This window comes from Scomber japonicus, chromosome 10 (genome assembly GCF_027409825.1).
Source record: "Scomber japonicus isolate fScoJap1 chromosome 10, fScoJap1.pri, whole genome shotgun sequence".
Classification (NCBI taxonomy): domain Eukaryota; kingdom Metazoa; phylum Chordata; class Actinopteri; order Scombriformes; family Scombridae; genus Scomber; species Scomber japonicus.
Window position 1 is genome coordinate 20,312,405 of NC_070587.1, and position 14,506 is coordinate 20,326,910.

At 41.2% G+C, this 14,506-nt stretch overlaps 1 protein-coding gene across 6 annotated transcripts in view; it reads right to left on the reverse strand.

Annotated features, from left to right (window-relative positions):
• Positions 1-309: 309 nt before the first annotated feature.
• Positions 310-14,506, reverse strand: part of plecb (plectin b) — a 135,202-nt gene continuing 121,005 nt past the window's right edge. For 5 of the 6 annotated variants that reach the window (XM_053327821.1, XM_053327820.1, XM_053327822.1 and 2 more), the window contains 3 exons: positions 1,464-8,587; positions 1,142-1,258; positions 310-961 (listed from right to left, as the gene is read on the reverse strand). In XM_053327821.1, the coding sequence (XP_053183796.1) occupies positions 2,432-8,587 (6,156 nt within the window). In that variant the 3' untranslated portion in view covers positions 310-961; positions 1,142-1,258; positions 1,464-2,431. Of the gene's footprint in view, positions 962-1,141; positions 1,259-1,463; positions 8,588-10,659; positions 14,014-14,506 lie in introns of all 6 variants that reach the window. The other variant, XM_053327823.1, reaches the window with a different exon arrangement.

Below are 14,506 nucleotides of genomic sequence, written 5' to 3' on the forward strand. Positions count from 1 at the left end.
TATACTTGGCTCACTATGGATAAGTGTAGGCCAGACTAACACTGCCCTCTTGTGGTCAACTACCACTATGTTTATTTAAATCTATTAAATGAAGAGTCCTTAAACAGAATATAGGTCTCCTACAATATGGTCACCTGCAACCACTGCTTATTACCTTCAAAAAAAAAAAAAAAGACTCTATACACTATACTCCATAATGTTGCTTTCAGAACCACATTCATGTACGAATGACAAGAGGGCCTCCGCAAAGCACATTTATTTACAACACAGTGTTATGTTCGGAATACATAACAAAGTCCACTATTACTAAAATCAAAATCAGCACAGTTACATCTGCAGTTGGCTTTATTTTCATTTTTCCCAAATATCCTTTGTAAAGTTAGTGAAACATGCAAGGCAAATTCATGATATATCAAAAAAAAAAAAAAACATGATGAAAACAAAAAAACATTTACAGAGGTAAAACACTTTAAAGATGCATAACAAAAACAGTTGATGTGGAAAAATAACTCAGCAAAATAAAGATTCAAGCTCTTTTTCAGTTTGCATATGGAAATCTGTATGAGTTGATTTTATCTAATACATTCATGTGATGTGGTGATATATAATTCTCAAAATGCCTTGTATTAGCACTTTGGTTGGGCTGAATTTATAGTGAAAGTTAATACAAAAATATACTCAGTGGATTTAGGACTAACTAAATGAAGATGTGCTGTCTTACCGCTACAGTAAATCCCAATTTAATGTCAAGAACGCACACACAAATGCATGTATGCTTTAGGAGTGTATCAGGATATGAAACACAAATCACTATTAGCATCAAGTAATAAATATATGAAAAACAGGTAATGAATGAAGAGTGTTCCTAGAAAGGCATCCCAAGATGGTGTCAGGTTCACTCAGCCTCAGCTCTCTTCAAATGTGATGTGCAACAGAAGAAAGGACATACTCAATGGCAGATCTAGAAATGAAAGAAAATGACTATGGATTAAAATCAATGAAATCAAAATCAAATAAAACCATGCAATGATTTAAAAAAAAGAGAAAGAAATCAAATTGCAAAACAGTCTCAATGAAACTTGGCTTCATCTTTTGAAAATGAAATTAAAATGACAATGTTTTCAACAGTTATTTACTGTACCTGTGTTACTGCTTGATGATGACATGGACTTGTATATCCATCCAAATTGGGGTTATCATATTCTCTAGCCAACTGTGTGTCAGTGCTTATTTGTTGGATTGTGAGAGGCTGAGGGGGCTGAAAAAAGAGGACAGAGAAAAGTCAATCAACAGTTAAGACATTTTTTAATAAAAAATAGTTTACCAGTGGTATTACCCTGGTAGTATGTGAGGTAGGGGGAAATGGCATAATGTAGGCTCTGAGATGTTATCAAAATCAACTGAAGAAAACAGATAACAACAAAAAACAAACAAAACCCCAAAACAAAATAATTTCAACTTACAAGAACCAAATTAAGAGGCGGCAGGTCTGAATGGGGGTGCAGGATCTAGTCTGACATCATCTTGGGATTTACCAGGAACACTTGATTGAGGGTGAATATGAAGAGTCCAAAACTTGGAGTGTGTAAAAAAGTAGTGTAATGAACTAAAAGGATGCAAGTCCTCTGGATATAGATAGGCATAAGTACAAAGTAATGACAGATGTGAAACTGGTTTCTGCATAATTTAATTCTGGCAATCTGTTCAGTGTTGTATTCTTGTAGTGTCTCAATTTGTAATGTCTCATAGGTGCATTCTGTGCTGCAACTAACTGGGTATATTATTTAGTTACCCTGGCAGCAAATAACAAAAAATAAACACAAAATCTGTCCATACTCTATACAAACATTCAGAAATTTTGAAGGCATCTATGTATTTTAGAATTTGTTAAAAACATTAGAACTATGTTGACATACGTTATCTCATTAAGTAGTACTGTCAAAAAAGATAACAAAATAGACACATATTCTTGAATTTCAAAGGAAACAAGGAATACTGGAAAAATATTTCTGTTTGACATACATACAGTATATATTAGTTTCAGAAAGCACAAGTATACAACTTTTTAACAGGTGTAAAATGAAAACTATAAAGTCACTTAAGAAACAGCAGATATTGCATGCTTTGCCTTAAAAAATATAAACTGATATTTTAATCAGTACTAAAGAAAATGTATATTTTATATATCTAGCAATGCTTGGTTATGTCTCCATATATGAGGCACATGTTTATACATCTCTTATAAATGAATAAAAACTAATAGCCTAGCCAATTCTTTATGTGACCACATGCATGGCAGAATAAATAAATTATTACTTCTTTTGTTAATGTAACTATTTTTCCTGTAAGAAATGCAACTGTAAAGTGCATTAGTATTGTTGGTTCTTAGTCACATAAGCATTTCAAAGTTGTTAGGGACAGAACTAGCTAATCAAAATCTGCGGTTGTAGCTAGTTGAGGAGGAGGATGTGTAGGAGGAGGATGAGAAGTTCATGCTGAAGCCAGAGCCAGCATCAATGCTGCCTCTCCTAGAGCCTGTCCGGGATCCGGTCCTTGAGCCAGTGCGGGAGCCATAAGCAGATCCAGGGCCACTGACATTGTAGGGACTGTAGAGGCCTTTGCTGGATTGTGAGGAAGCCTCCAGAAGCCTCAGACCAGATCCTTCCTCGACCATGCTTCTGTCCATGGCATCTTTGTAGGAGATTTTCAGTTTGGTTTTTGGACATGTTAGATATTTAGAATAAGCACTGACATCTCTCAGTTTCTGGGCAGTGCGGGCATCAATTGTGCCCTTCTTGATGGATTCATCTAGTGCGACTCTGCCCTCGATATCAGGCTCAATAAGTCCACCAGTCAGATACTGGACCTCAAGAAAACGCTGACCAGCCTCATAATACAACCACCCCTTCTTGAGAGCCTGGGAAGCAGACATCTTTACTTTAGTTCTCGGGTCTTCAAATCCATTGAATGCCTTTTGAGCCAGATTTAGGCGATCAACCATGCCCTTATCCACAAGGCCTTTTTCTGTAGCATCAGCCACTGAGAATCTTTCCCCACTTGTGGGGTCAATGATTCCTCCAGTGCAGGCTTGGGCCTCCAACAATCTTTGGCCTGTGATGTTGTCTACCACATTTCTGTGCATGGCTTCAGTGATAGACACTTTCTCCAGTGTGTCTATGTCCAACATTCCAGCTATAGGCACCGTTTCCTCTGATGGGTCATTCCATATGACTGCAGGTGGTTTAATGGAGGGTATGGGGCTCATAGGAGAGGAGTAGGTGGAACCAGTGGTGGAACCAAAGGAGGATGAGCGAGAGCGGAAGCCTCCCATGTTTCCAGAAAGCATGTCAGCAAATTCTGTGATAGACAGGTTTCCAGCTCGGTATGTGTCAAGAGCATTTTGGTCAATGAGGCCACGTGAAAGAGCATCATCAACATCATACTGTCTCCCTGACCTCCTGTCAATGATAATGGATTTGACAGTGCCATCAGAGGATGTCATTGTGATCTCTTCCCATTCACACTCCTGCTCAGCAAGCTCCAGGTAGGTTTGGTGGTCAATGAGTCCCTTCCTATAGGCCTCATACACAGTCATTTCTTTGCCTGTCTCTGGGTCTACAATGACAACTCTGCGTTTACGAACTGAGGATTTGGAGGAGGTCTTTCTTTCCCGCTTCTTTTCTTTCAGTAGCAGGAGCACCAGGCCAGTGTCAGGATCAGTGATGCACCTCTCCATGAGCTGGAGGTAGGTTAGGTTTTCCTCAGTGTTGGGATCAAAGAAGCCTTTGGTGTCATCAGATGGATCTGTCAGGATCTCATTCATTTCCTCATCAAAGAAGCCACGTTTGTAGGCCACCTCAACTGGCAGACGATGACTCTCCTCTGGGTCAATGATTCCACCAGTGGCAATCTGAGCTTCCAGGAGTCGGATACCATGATCTTTCAGGATCAGCCCCTTTTTCATGGCCTGGAACAGGGATATTGTCTTGCCTGAATAAGGGTCTCTATATCCTGTCACTGCACGCTCAGCAGAGAGAAGCTTGTCTTTGAATTCTGGGCCAACAATTCCCATTCTCACTGATTCATTGACAGTCAGTTTGAGGTTTTTGATTGGATCAATGACATATCCTGTGGATGCCTGGGCCTCAAGGAGTTCAAATGCAGTGCCTGGCCTAATCATGTTCTTCTTCATGGCCTGGTAAATTGACAGACGTTCTTTTGTGGACTCCAAGTATACACCAGCAATACAGCTTGTGCCTTCAAGGTATCTTGATAGTCTTTGGCTAACCTCCTCCACTGACACAAGACCTTCATTCAGTTGAGTGACTGTCTGTTGGTCAATAATTTGTGAGTGGATCAGCTCCTCCATTGTGATCTGTTTCCTCAGACCCTTAAACATCAGCCTCTTGTCTCCAAGGGAGAGGAGGCGCAACCCACCAACTAACTTGCATCTCTTGAGCAGCTGTGCATATGACACATTCTCTTCAGTGACAGGGTCGGCGAATCCTTTAACATCATCAGTCAATCTCTGGTTGGTTTCCTTGTTGATATAACCTTTTTGCATGGCAACATCAGCTGGCAGGTGGAACTGGAATTCAGGATCAATAATACCTCCTGTGGCAGTTTGTGCCTCTAACATTTTCAGAGCATAATCCTCTGGAACAAGATCCTTTTTCATGGCCTGGAAAAGAGATATGATTTTCCCACTGTATGGATCTTTGTATCCTGTGACTGCTCTCTCAGCTGAAAGAAGTTTATCATGAATCTCAGGGCCAACAACACCCTTACGAACAGCTTCATCAACAGTGAGTGTCTCATTCTTTACTGGATCAACAATGAATCCTGTAGCAGCTTGCGCCTCTAGGAGACTGAGTGCTAATTCTGGTTTAATAAAATCTCTCTTCATTGCTTGGTATATGCTCATCTTGGAGCTTGAGTCAGTTGTGATCCCAGCCACACAACCTGTGCCATAGAGATACTGTTTCACACTGGTCAACTCCATTATGTCACGGATGTCCCTCTTTCCTTGTTTAAGGAGGTTGTATGTCTCCAAGTCAATGATGCGGGCATTGTACAACTCCTCTATGGTTATCCTTCTCCTTATTGTCATATATGACAGTGGACTCTCATTTATTATGATCTCTCTCTGCTCCATAATCTCAATAATGATGATGATCATCCGCTCTTTAGTGATTTTGCCAGAGCGATATTCATCCATGAGCTTCTGTCTCTCTGACTCTGGAAGCAAATTTGAATTCATGACTTCCCAGAGATTAAGTGGTTTATCAGCAAGGCCCTCAATTGGAATGTCAATTTGGGTGTTGGTCAGTTCACTCTGTGTTTGTTCCTCTGTGTAGAGGTATGTCTTCTCAACAACAGTTGGAGACTGAGGCTTGGAGAGTGGGAGGAAGTACAGGCCTGTCTCTGGATCTCTTTGGCACTTGTCTTTTAGCTGTCTGTAGGTTGCTTTCTCATCAGTTTCTGGGTCTGAGAAAGACTTGTTATCATCAGATGGATCAGACAGGATGTTGGCAGTTTCCTTACTGAAAATGTTCTTTTGATATGCAACATCAGTTGGGACTCGGAGGCTGTTTACAGGGTCAATGATTCCTCCGCTAACCATCTGTGCTTCTAACAGTGGCATGGCATGCTCTTTCAGAATGAGATCTTTTTGCATTGCTTCAAAGAGTGAAATTTTGCTGCCTGTGAATGGATCTTTATACCCAGTTACAGCTTTTTCTGCAGAGAGGAGTTTTTCATGTAGCTCAGGGCCAACAAGACCTGATTTCACGGCCTCATCTACTGAGAGGCACTGGTTCCTCACTGGATCTACAATGAACCCAGTGGCAGCCTGAGCCTCAAGAAGTGAAAGGCCTGTGTTGTGTCTGAGGAGCTTTTTCTTCATAGCTTGATAAATGCTTATTTTCTCTTTTGTCGGCTCAAGGAAGATGCCAGCAATGCTATCAGAGCCCTGGAGGTATTTCTTGACATTGGGATTCTCACTGACTTGTTTAGGTGTTGTTTTGCCTTGTTGAAGGAGATCAAAGGTTGATTTGTCAATGATTTTGGAATCATACAGAGAGCTTGCTGGGACCTGAGATCTGAGTCCCTTGAAGCTGGACTGTTCTCGTTTCTGGGTCTCTCTCTCCTCTACAATTGTGATAACAATCTTAATTATCTTTTCAATTGTAACCTTTCCTGATCTAAACTGTTTTAGCAGATCAAGCCTTTGTTCCTCAGTGAGATATTCAGAGTGGATTAGTTCCCAGATGGTCACCTTCCTGCCCTTAAATGGACCATAATCAAGCTCCACAGTTGCCTGAGTCATAGCTTCTTTTGTCTGGGCTTCAGTGTAAGCTGACTCCTCCTTTGCATTGATTGCTTCATCAGAAAGGGGCAGAAGCTGGAGACCAGTTTTCTTGTCAGGGACACATCTCTTTAAGAGCTGTGAGTATGTGACATTTTCTTTTGTGTTGGGGTCAAAGAAGCATTTAGTTTCATCAGTGGGATTGCTCAGAAGCTGTTTTACTTCATCATCAAAATAATTTCTCCTGCAGGCCACATCATGAGGAATGCGATGGCTCTTTACTGGATCAATGATGCCACCAGTGGCCATTTGGGCATCAAGCAGTCGGATTCCTTGTTCTTTAGGTATGAGATCTTTCTTCATTGCCTGGAACAGGGACACAGTCTTTGCAGTGTATGGATCTTTATAACCTGTCACAGCTCTCTCTGCAGACAGGAGCTTTTCATGCAGCTCAGGACCAACGACACCTGCTTTGACAGCTTCATCAACAGTATATTTCTGATTATTAATAGGGTCAACCACATAGCCTGTTCCTGCTTGGGCTTCAAGCATATTCATGGCAGGCCCTGTCCTCATGATGTCCTTCTTCATAGCTTGATAGAAGGACATTGTCTCCTTGGATGATTCAATAAGTACACCTCCAATGCAATTTGTACCCTTCAGTGCTTTGTGGACAGGCTCCATTTCAGATACCTCTTTGACTGTCATATTGCCCTTGTGCAATTTGTTGTACAGGTCTTTGTCAATGATTTTAGATTCCAGGAGCTCAGTGGCAGGGACAGGTGCTCTCAGACCGTCAAAGGTAATTTCATTCTTCTTCTCTTTCTCCTCTGCCACAGTAATCACAATCTTAATGATTTTTTCAATTGTGATTTTGCCTGTCTTGTACTGGCGGAGAAGGTCCCTCTTCTGGTCCTCAGTGAAATACTCAGAATTGATTATTTCCCAAATGGTGACAGTCTTTCCCTTGAATCTTCCAAATGGTACAGACACAGTTGTTTTGCTGAACACATCTTTGGTCTCCTCCTCTGTGTATATACTTGAGCAGTGAGCAGCCTTATCTGTGATTGGCAGGATTAGCAGACCGGTGTCAGGATCGGTGGTGCACCTTGCCATTAGCTCTGAATATGTTAATGGTTCCTGAGTGCTGGGGTCAAAGTATCCCTTTGTCTCATCTGAAGGATTCTCCATAATCTTGTTCATTTCTGCATCATATTGTCCCTGTTCATAGGCTGTTTCATTGGGTACACGATGACTATTGACAGGGTCAATGATTCCCCCAGTTGCAAGCTGAGCCTCAAGGACTCTGATGGCATGATCATGTTCTATCAGACCCTTCTTCATACATTCAAAGACAGAGATCTTCTCACCAGTATATGGATCTTTGTAGCCAGTAACAGCCCTCTCAGCTGAAAGCATCTTGTTGTGCAGTTCAGGGCCTATCACACCTTCCTTCACAGCTTCATTAACAGAAAGTTTCTGGTTCTTAATGGGGTCCAAAATGTAGCCTGTGGCTGCCTGAGCTTCAAGAAGCACCATAGCTGTGCCTGGAGTAATCTTCTTCTCTTTTGATGCTTGATAGATTGACATTTTTTGATTATTTGGTGTCAAAACACCAGCAATGCAGTTCTTTCCTTTAAGAATTCTCTTCAGATTTTCAGTCTCACCAAGCTCTTGCACAGTGGTTTTGCCTTTTTTCAGCTTGTCAAACTGCTTCTTTGATAAAAGGCCAAGGTTATGAAGTCTGCTTGCAGGGACTTTATCACGGATGCCATCAAAAGCCAATGGATCTGGTTTCTCCACTCTATCTGTTACATCACCAGCATTTTGGCCATTGAAAACGTTTTGTGTCTCCACTTTCACAAGGGTGACATCAGTGTGTTGGTCTCTCTGTGTTGTCTCCAGCTCCTGCAGCTTCTCGCGCAATTTCTGGTTCTCTTCAGCAAGAATCCTTTCCTGCTCAAGTCTCTTCCTTTCCAGCTCCTGCATTTCTTTTTGTTTGTTCAGCATCTCTTGCTCAGCCTCTTTTTGCTTATTGAGGGCTGCATCCATGGTAGCCTGGAGTTTCTTCTTCTCCTCCTCCATCTGCTGTCTCTGGCGTTCCTGTTCATCTTTGAGAGCTTGGGCCTTTTTGACTTCCTCTTCAAACTGGCTCTCCAGCCTCTTTTTCTCATCTTCAATTAGCTTCTCCTTCTTCAACAGCATCTCCTTTTCTGTAAGGAATGTCTGCTGGAGCAATGTCTTCTCCTGTTCGATTTGTTTCTGCTGTGCATCAGCCATCTGACAGAATGAAAAAGAAAATACAAAGTTACAATAGGTTTACAGGTGAGACACATACTGTATAATCTTCAAATATTTAATTTGTAATGGAGACAATTCATACAATGCACTCTGCTTATGCATATGGAGAACCAAGTTATCCCTAAGAAAAGCTTTCCTCTTCTGTAGTTTTTAGAGATAAATAAATACATCATAATGTTGTATTTTTTAACATTTACGCCTACATTATCAAGTCTTGAACAACCATGAGAATAACATACCTTAACTGACTAAAATACACAGCAGAAATTCCAGTTGTTACAAGAAAGATCATTTCATTAACTATTAACTTCATTGGAATTGATAATGACCCATGACTTGTCATCTGTGTGTAAATAATATGTAATGATACACACACTGAAAATGTTCACTCTAAAAGAATATAGATTGAATTTGAAAAGTAAACTTGAGCTAGTAATTTACTACTTCCACTTGGATGGATTGTGCAGGTATCTGAAAATAATAAGCAAAACGACAAACTAATACATTCCAGTGTCTAACAATGTTATGGTGGCTCTGCTTATTAAGATGTTCCACTGGACTGAAATAAAATTATAAAAACTATACAATTATAAAATACAATAAACCCTGAATATCTTTAGGCATCTGTTGTTGTTGTTTTTTGCCCTAAACAGCGACAGCCCAGATGAAAAAAAAAATCACTGACGTCAAGGCTCTGGAATAAATTGTGTTTAACCGTATTTTTAAATACTAGAATAAGTCTGTACTTCCTGTATAAATATGTGTATGAAAGCTGTTTTTGTCTTAAATTGATGATTGTGGAATATGGAAACAGTACCATTAATCATACTCTATAGCCCACAATGGTAAATGCTGTTTGTCATTATGGCATTCTGCTCACTCTCATTTTTTAAATCTTATGTGTTGCACCAGTGAAGCTATTTTATATACCTTGAACTGATAACCCTAATACATTTTTATTGTAAATGGCAAGGGATAGAATTTAGAAAGATGCCATCTTATAATGATTTTTGTAACAGGAATAATACCCTTGCATGATAAGTGCACATTCAAATAGGTAAATATTACAGATATAATTAAATTCCAACTTTACCTCTGTGTATGCTGACAGTAAGACTAATGATCATACCAACTATGCTGCCAATTTAGTGCATGGTATGTTGATGATAATGATGATGCCATGCAAAACATATGCCAAAAAATCTCTCCCCTGCCTCAAGTGGTGATGGGAAACTTCCGGGTTGTGGTTGAAGCCAACATACACTTGTAAAAAAGGAAGTAAGGGCTGTTGCATCCTTTTTGTACTGGTTGATGTGAGGTAGTGCATTTCATGGTAATGTCAGACTGAGAGGCGATGGGTGCAATAGTTATGGAAACATCTCTGGCAGACGTTTTATATTGCTGGTGACAGTTGTACTTGCCTGACAAATAAAAGCACATATACCTGCTCTGGTGAAGGAGTCTGGTGGAGGTATCTACATCTTTTAGTACATCATTCACAATGAATACCTGGCACTGAAACAACTGGTCTGTGTTTGGTCTCTAGTGTGTGTTTGAATGATTTATCCTATAGATGCTTACCTTCAAGATTTGGCTACAGTCCATGATAAACACAATTCATTTAAACTATGTCGGTTCATTAAATATTATGTCCGCTCTCAAACTGTTGAAACACATGTTAAGTTGATCTTTTTCACTAGACTGCTGTTGGAATATTGTACTTTAAATCATTTATTTTGACTCCAAATAATGCAGTTTTCATTATTTTGGAGCTGCCTTGCAACTGGGTCTTGAAACTGAAAAATGAAGCATATCTTAAAAATAAATAAACATTCCAGGATAGAGGCACAGGGATATTCGGGATGTGATTTGCATGAGCACAGTGCACTGTAATCAAAATGAAAATCATATTTAAAATAAAAAGATATGGTTTCATGATTAGTATAATTAAAGATAGAAATAGAGGAAATTCTAAGAAAGAAGTTTGTTAGTTTTAAGATAGAGTTAACAATGACATAAGCTGCTCTGTTATGCCATTTTTGACACAATACCTCTTTAGACTTATTTTGAAGTTCTTCAGCCTCCTTTTTCAGCCTAGCTTTCTCCTTCTCTAGGTCTGCGATAGCATTGCGTAAACCGTCAGCCTCTTTGCTGGAATTTACTCTCTCGAATTCCATTTTTTCCAATACGGTCATTTTTTCTTTGGTGTTAATTTCAGTCTCATGAAGACGAGAAGCAATTGTATCAGCTTGTTTCTTGAATTTTTTAGCCTCTTCTTCAGCTTTGGCCTGGGCTTCACTGAGCAGAGAAACCTGAAGTTTGAGTTTTTCGGCTTCGGCTATGATCTCCAATTGCCTTTTCCTTTCTGCCTCGAGCGACTTCTGGTATTCCTCTGTTTCGTCATCCAGACGCTGTTGCATTAGTTGTTTATCCTCTAACAGCTTTTGTGCCTGCTCCTGGGCTAAGTCCTTCTGTCTTTGGAGCATCTCTGCCTCAGCTCTAAATCGAGAGGCCTCTTGTATGGCCTGCATTTTCTCTTTGAGCATTTTCTCTGCAAGAGCTCGTTGCTGATTGAGGTCTTCTTCTGCAACCTGTCTTAAGCGTGCAGCCTCTTGGGCTTCTACACTAAGTCTAGCAGCACCCTCTGCAAGCTTTTTCATATTTTCAGCCTCCTCTGCAAGGTGTTTTTGTGTGTTGTCTTTGTCTTTCTTGATGAGGCGCTGATTTTCCTCCTCAATTTTGAGTTTAAGTTTGAGCAGCTCCTCCATCTGAACTTTGACTTTGAACAGCTCTTCCTCCACTTGGGACCTCTGTTTGACAGCATCATCGACTTCATCCTTCAAACGCTGCAGCTCTTCATCTAGGAGAGATTTCTGTTTATCAGTGTCATCAAGCTTAAGTTTAACCTTTGTGAGCTCTTGCTCCACTTGGAACTTCTGTTTCAGTGTTTTCTCTGCCAGTTTTTTGTGTTTTGCCATTTCAGCATCAGCTTGTTGCTTCTGCTTGAGTGCTGCATTTTCTGCTTGTGCTCGTTTAGCAGCCTCAAATTCAGCCTCCTTCCTCAACCTCTCAGCATCCTCCTGGGCTTTGGCTTGGTTTGCAGCTTCTTGCTCAGCAGCTGCTTTCTGTCGCTCTGCATCCTCTGCTTGTTGACGAAGTAGAGCTGCCTCCCTTTCTGCCTTCTCCTTAGCAGCCTCTGCTTCTTTGGCAAGCTTCTTGGCTTTCTCATACTCTTCCTTAAGCTTCTTCTGCATGATGCCATCTTCCTTCTGTTGAGCTAGGACACTTTGGGCTTGCTGCTCAGCTGCACTGCATTTCTGGGCTGCTTGTTGGGCGACAACAATCTGTTTTTCTGCTTCTTTGTCAGCCTCCTCTTTCTGTTTCCTGGCCTCTTCTGCTTTCTTTTTCAGACGCTGGAGCTCTTCCTGGGCTGTCTTGCATTGTCTGGCTGCCTCTTCTTCTGCAGCAGCGATTTTCTTAACCTTATCCTCTGCTTCTCTCCTTCTCTTCTCTTCCTCGAGGGCAAGCTTCCTCAGTTTTTCTGCCTCCTCTTCTGCTCTGAGCTTGCTTTGTTGAGTTTCGTCTGCAATGTTTTTCAGCTTGTTCAGTTCTAGCTCCAGGTCAAGTTTTCCAGATGAAGCCTTTTCAAAGTTGAGCTTGAGAATTCGTATTTCTTCTTCGACAATTCGCCTCTGTTTCAGCGTGTCATCCACTATTGCCTTTTGTCTTTCCATTTCAACCTCGGATGATTTTTTGAGGAGGACTATCTTTTCCTCGATCTCTTGCTTGTGCTGGTTGGCCTGATCTTCAAGAGCTTTCCTCTGGTAAGCCTCGTCCTCAGCTTGTCGCCGGAGTCTCTCGTTTTCTGCCTCCTTCTCTTTCAGGGCAATTTCGGCCTCTGTTTTTAAACGAGTGGCATCACTGATTGCAGCCAGCTTCTCTTTGAGAATCCTTTCAGCCTCTGCTCTCTGGCGAGCTGCCTCATCCTCAGCAACTTGCCTTTGATGCTTGGCCTCTTCTGCAATGGCTCTAAGCTTGCTTGCCTCCTCAGCCAGGTCCCTCATCTTGGAAGCTTCAGCTTCAAGAAGTTGTTTGCTCTTCTCTGTGTTGGACATGGTCTCCTTTTCAGCCTTGGTCTTGAGTTGAATGAGTACATCCATTTCACTCTTCACTTTGGCCAGTTCATCCTCCAGCTGTTTCCTCTGTTGCTGAGCTGCAACGACTTCATTCTTTAGGCGGTAAAGTTCATCTTCAAGGAGGGATCTCTGCTGTTCTGCATTGTCAAAGTCTGCCCTGAGACGAATCAGCTCCTGTTCTGCAGTGAGTTTCTGCTGAGCTGTGCTCTCAGCTACCTTTCTCTGCCTGTCAAGTTCTTTTTCGGCCATGTCCTTCTGCTTCAGGGCTGATTCTTCGGCCTTGCCTCTCTTTTTAGCCTCACGCTCAGCCTCCTCCTTTTGTTTCTCGGCTTCTTCTTGAAGTAGGCTCTTTTTGTGGGCTTCTTCCTCAGCCTGGAGTCTTAGACGGAGGGCCTCATTAGCTTTCTGCCTCCATTTCTCAAGCTCCTTTTCTGCATCTTCCCTGGCATTTTCTGCATCCTCTTGTTGTTTCTTGAGATGTGCAGCTTCTTCTTGCAGCTGAAGGACAGCACCATGCTCTTGTTTGAGTGATTCTTCCAACTTTGAGGTCTTTTCGACAAAGGATATGTGTTTGCTCTGGAGCAGGGCAGAAGCGCTCTTCTGGGCTGCCTCGTGAGCAACTTTGATTTGTCTCTCCTTTTCAATCTCTGCTTGCTTCACTTGCCTTTCAGCCTCCTCAGCCTGCCTCTTGAGATTTTCAAGGTCTTCCAGAGCTTTTTGTTTTTGCTTAGCAGCTTCCTTCTCTGCCTCAGATTTGCGTTTGAGTTCTTCCTCTGCCATTCGCTTTTTATGGGTCTCCTCGTTCACTTGTTTGCGGAGTTTCTCAGCCTCTTCTTGGGCAGCCTTTCTGAGTTTCTCAGCTTCAGCTGCTCTATCACGAAGTTGCTTGAGCTCAGATTCTGCAGTAGACTTTTGTTTTACTGTTGTCTCAAGTTGGATCCTGATGAGATGGATTTCCTCCTCAATCTTGACACGGCATTGCAGAGCTTCATCCACCTGTTGGCTTTTGTCCTTGATCTGCTGCTCAGATATGTTTTTGAGCTCATGCAGTTCCTGCTGGATGTTATGCTTTTGCTTTTCTGCATCTACAGCAGCGATTTCTCTTCTGCTTACTTCTTCCTGCATTTTTAGCTTCAGCTCTTGAGCCTCTTTTTCTGCCTTGGCAATGGCCTTTGCGTGAGCTTGAGCTAACTGCTTCTGTTTGTCTAACTCAGCCTGCATCTCTGCCATTTTTTTCTGCTCTTCCGCTTTGAGTTTCTCTGCAGCTTTCTGCATTAGTGGAAGCAAACGGTAAAGAAAGGATTAAAATTAAGCATGACATGTTAAAGGTGATACTCTACATTAGCTATCTCAAAACAGTGTAGATTGAAATTGTAATTACTAAGGTAATCACATTCTAATTACACTGGAATGAGATCAACTTAATGTAATGTATGACCTGTGCAATGTTAATGTTAAAAGTTAGCTCAAAGATCAATGACAAGATGCAAATTAGGTGCACATTAATCAAAGTGATGTTAAATTCACGATGCAATTAAAACAAATCATGACAAGACAATTCAGGGGAAAACATGGGTGATTGGGATGTATTAATTAATGTACGGAAACAAAATATCACTTCACAACACAGCAAGAAAATCATATGGCATGCAACTGTAGCTGTAGCACTAAGTCTCAAAAACTGCAGTTTAATTAGAATTCTAGTATTATATAGCATAGCATCGTCTTCAATTTTGCTATGCTAAGAATTTGATTTCAATGT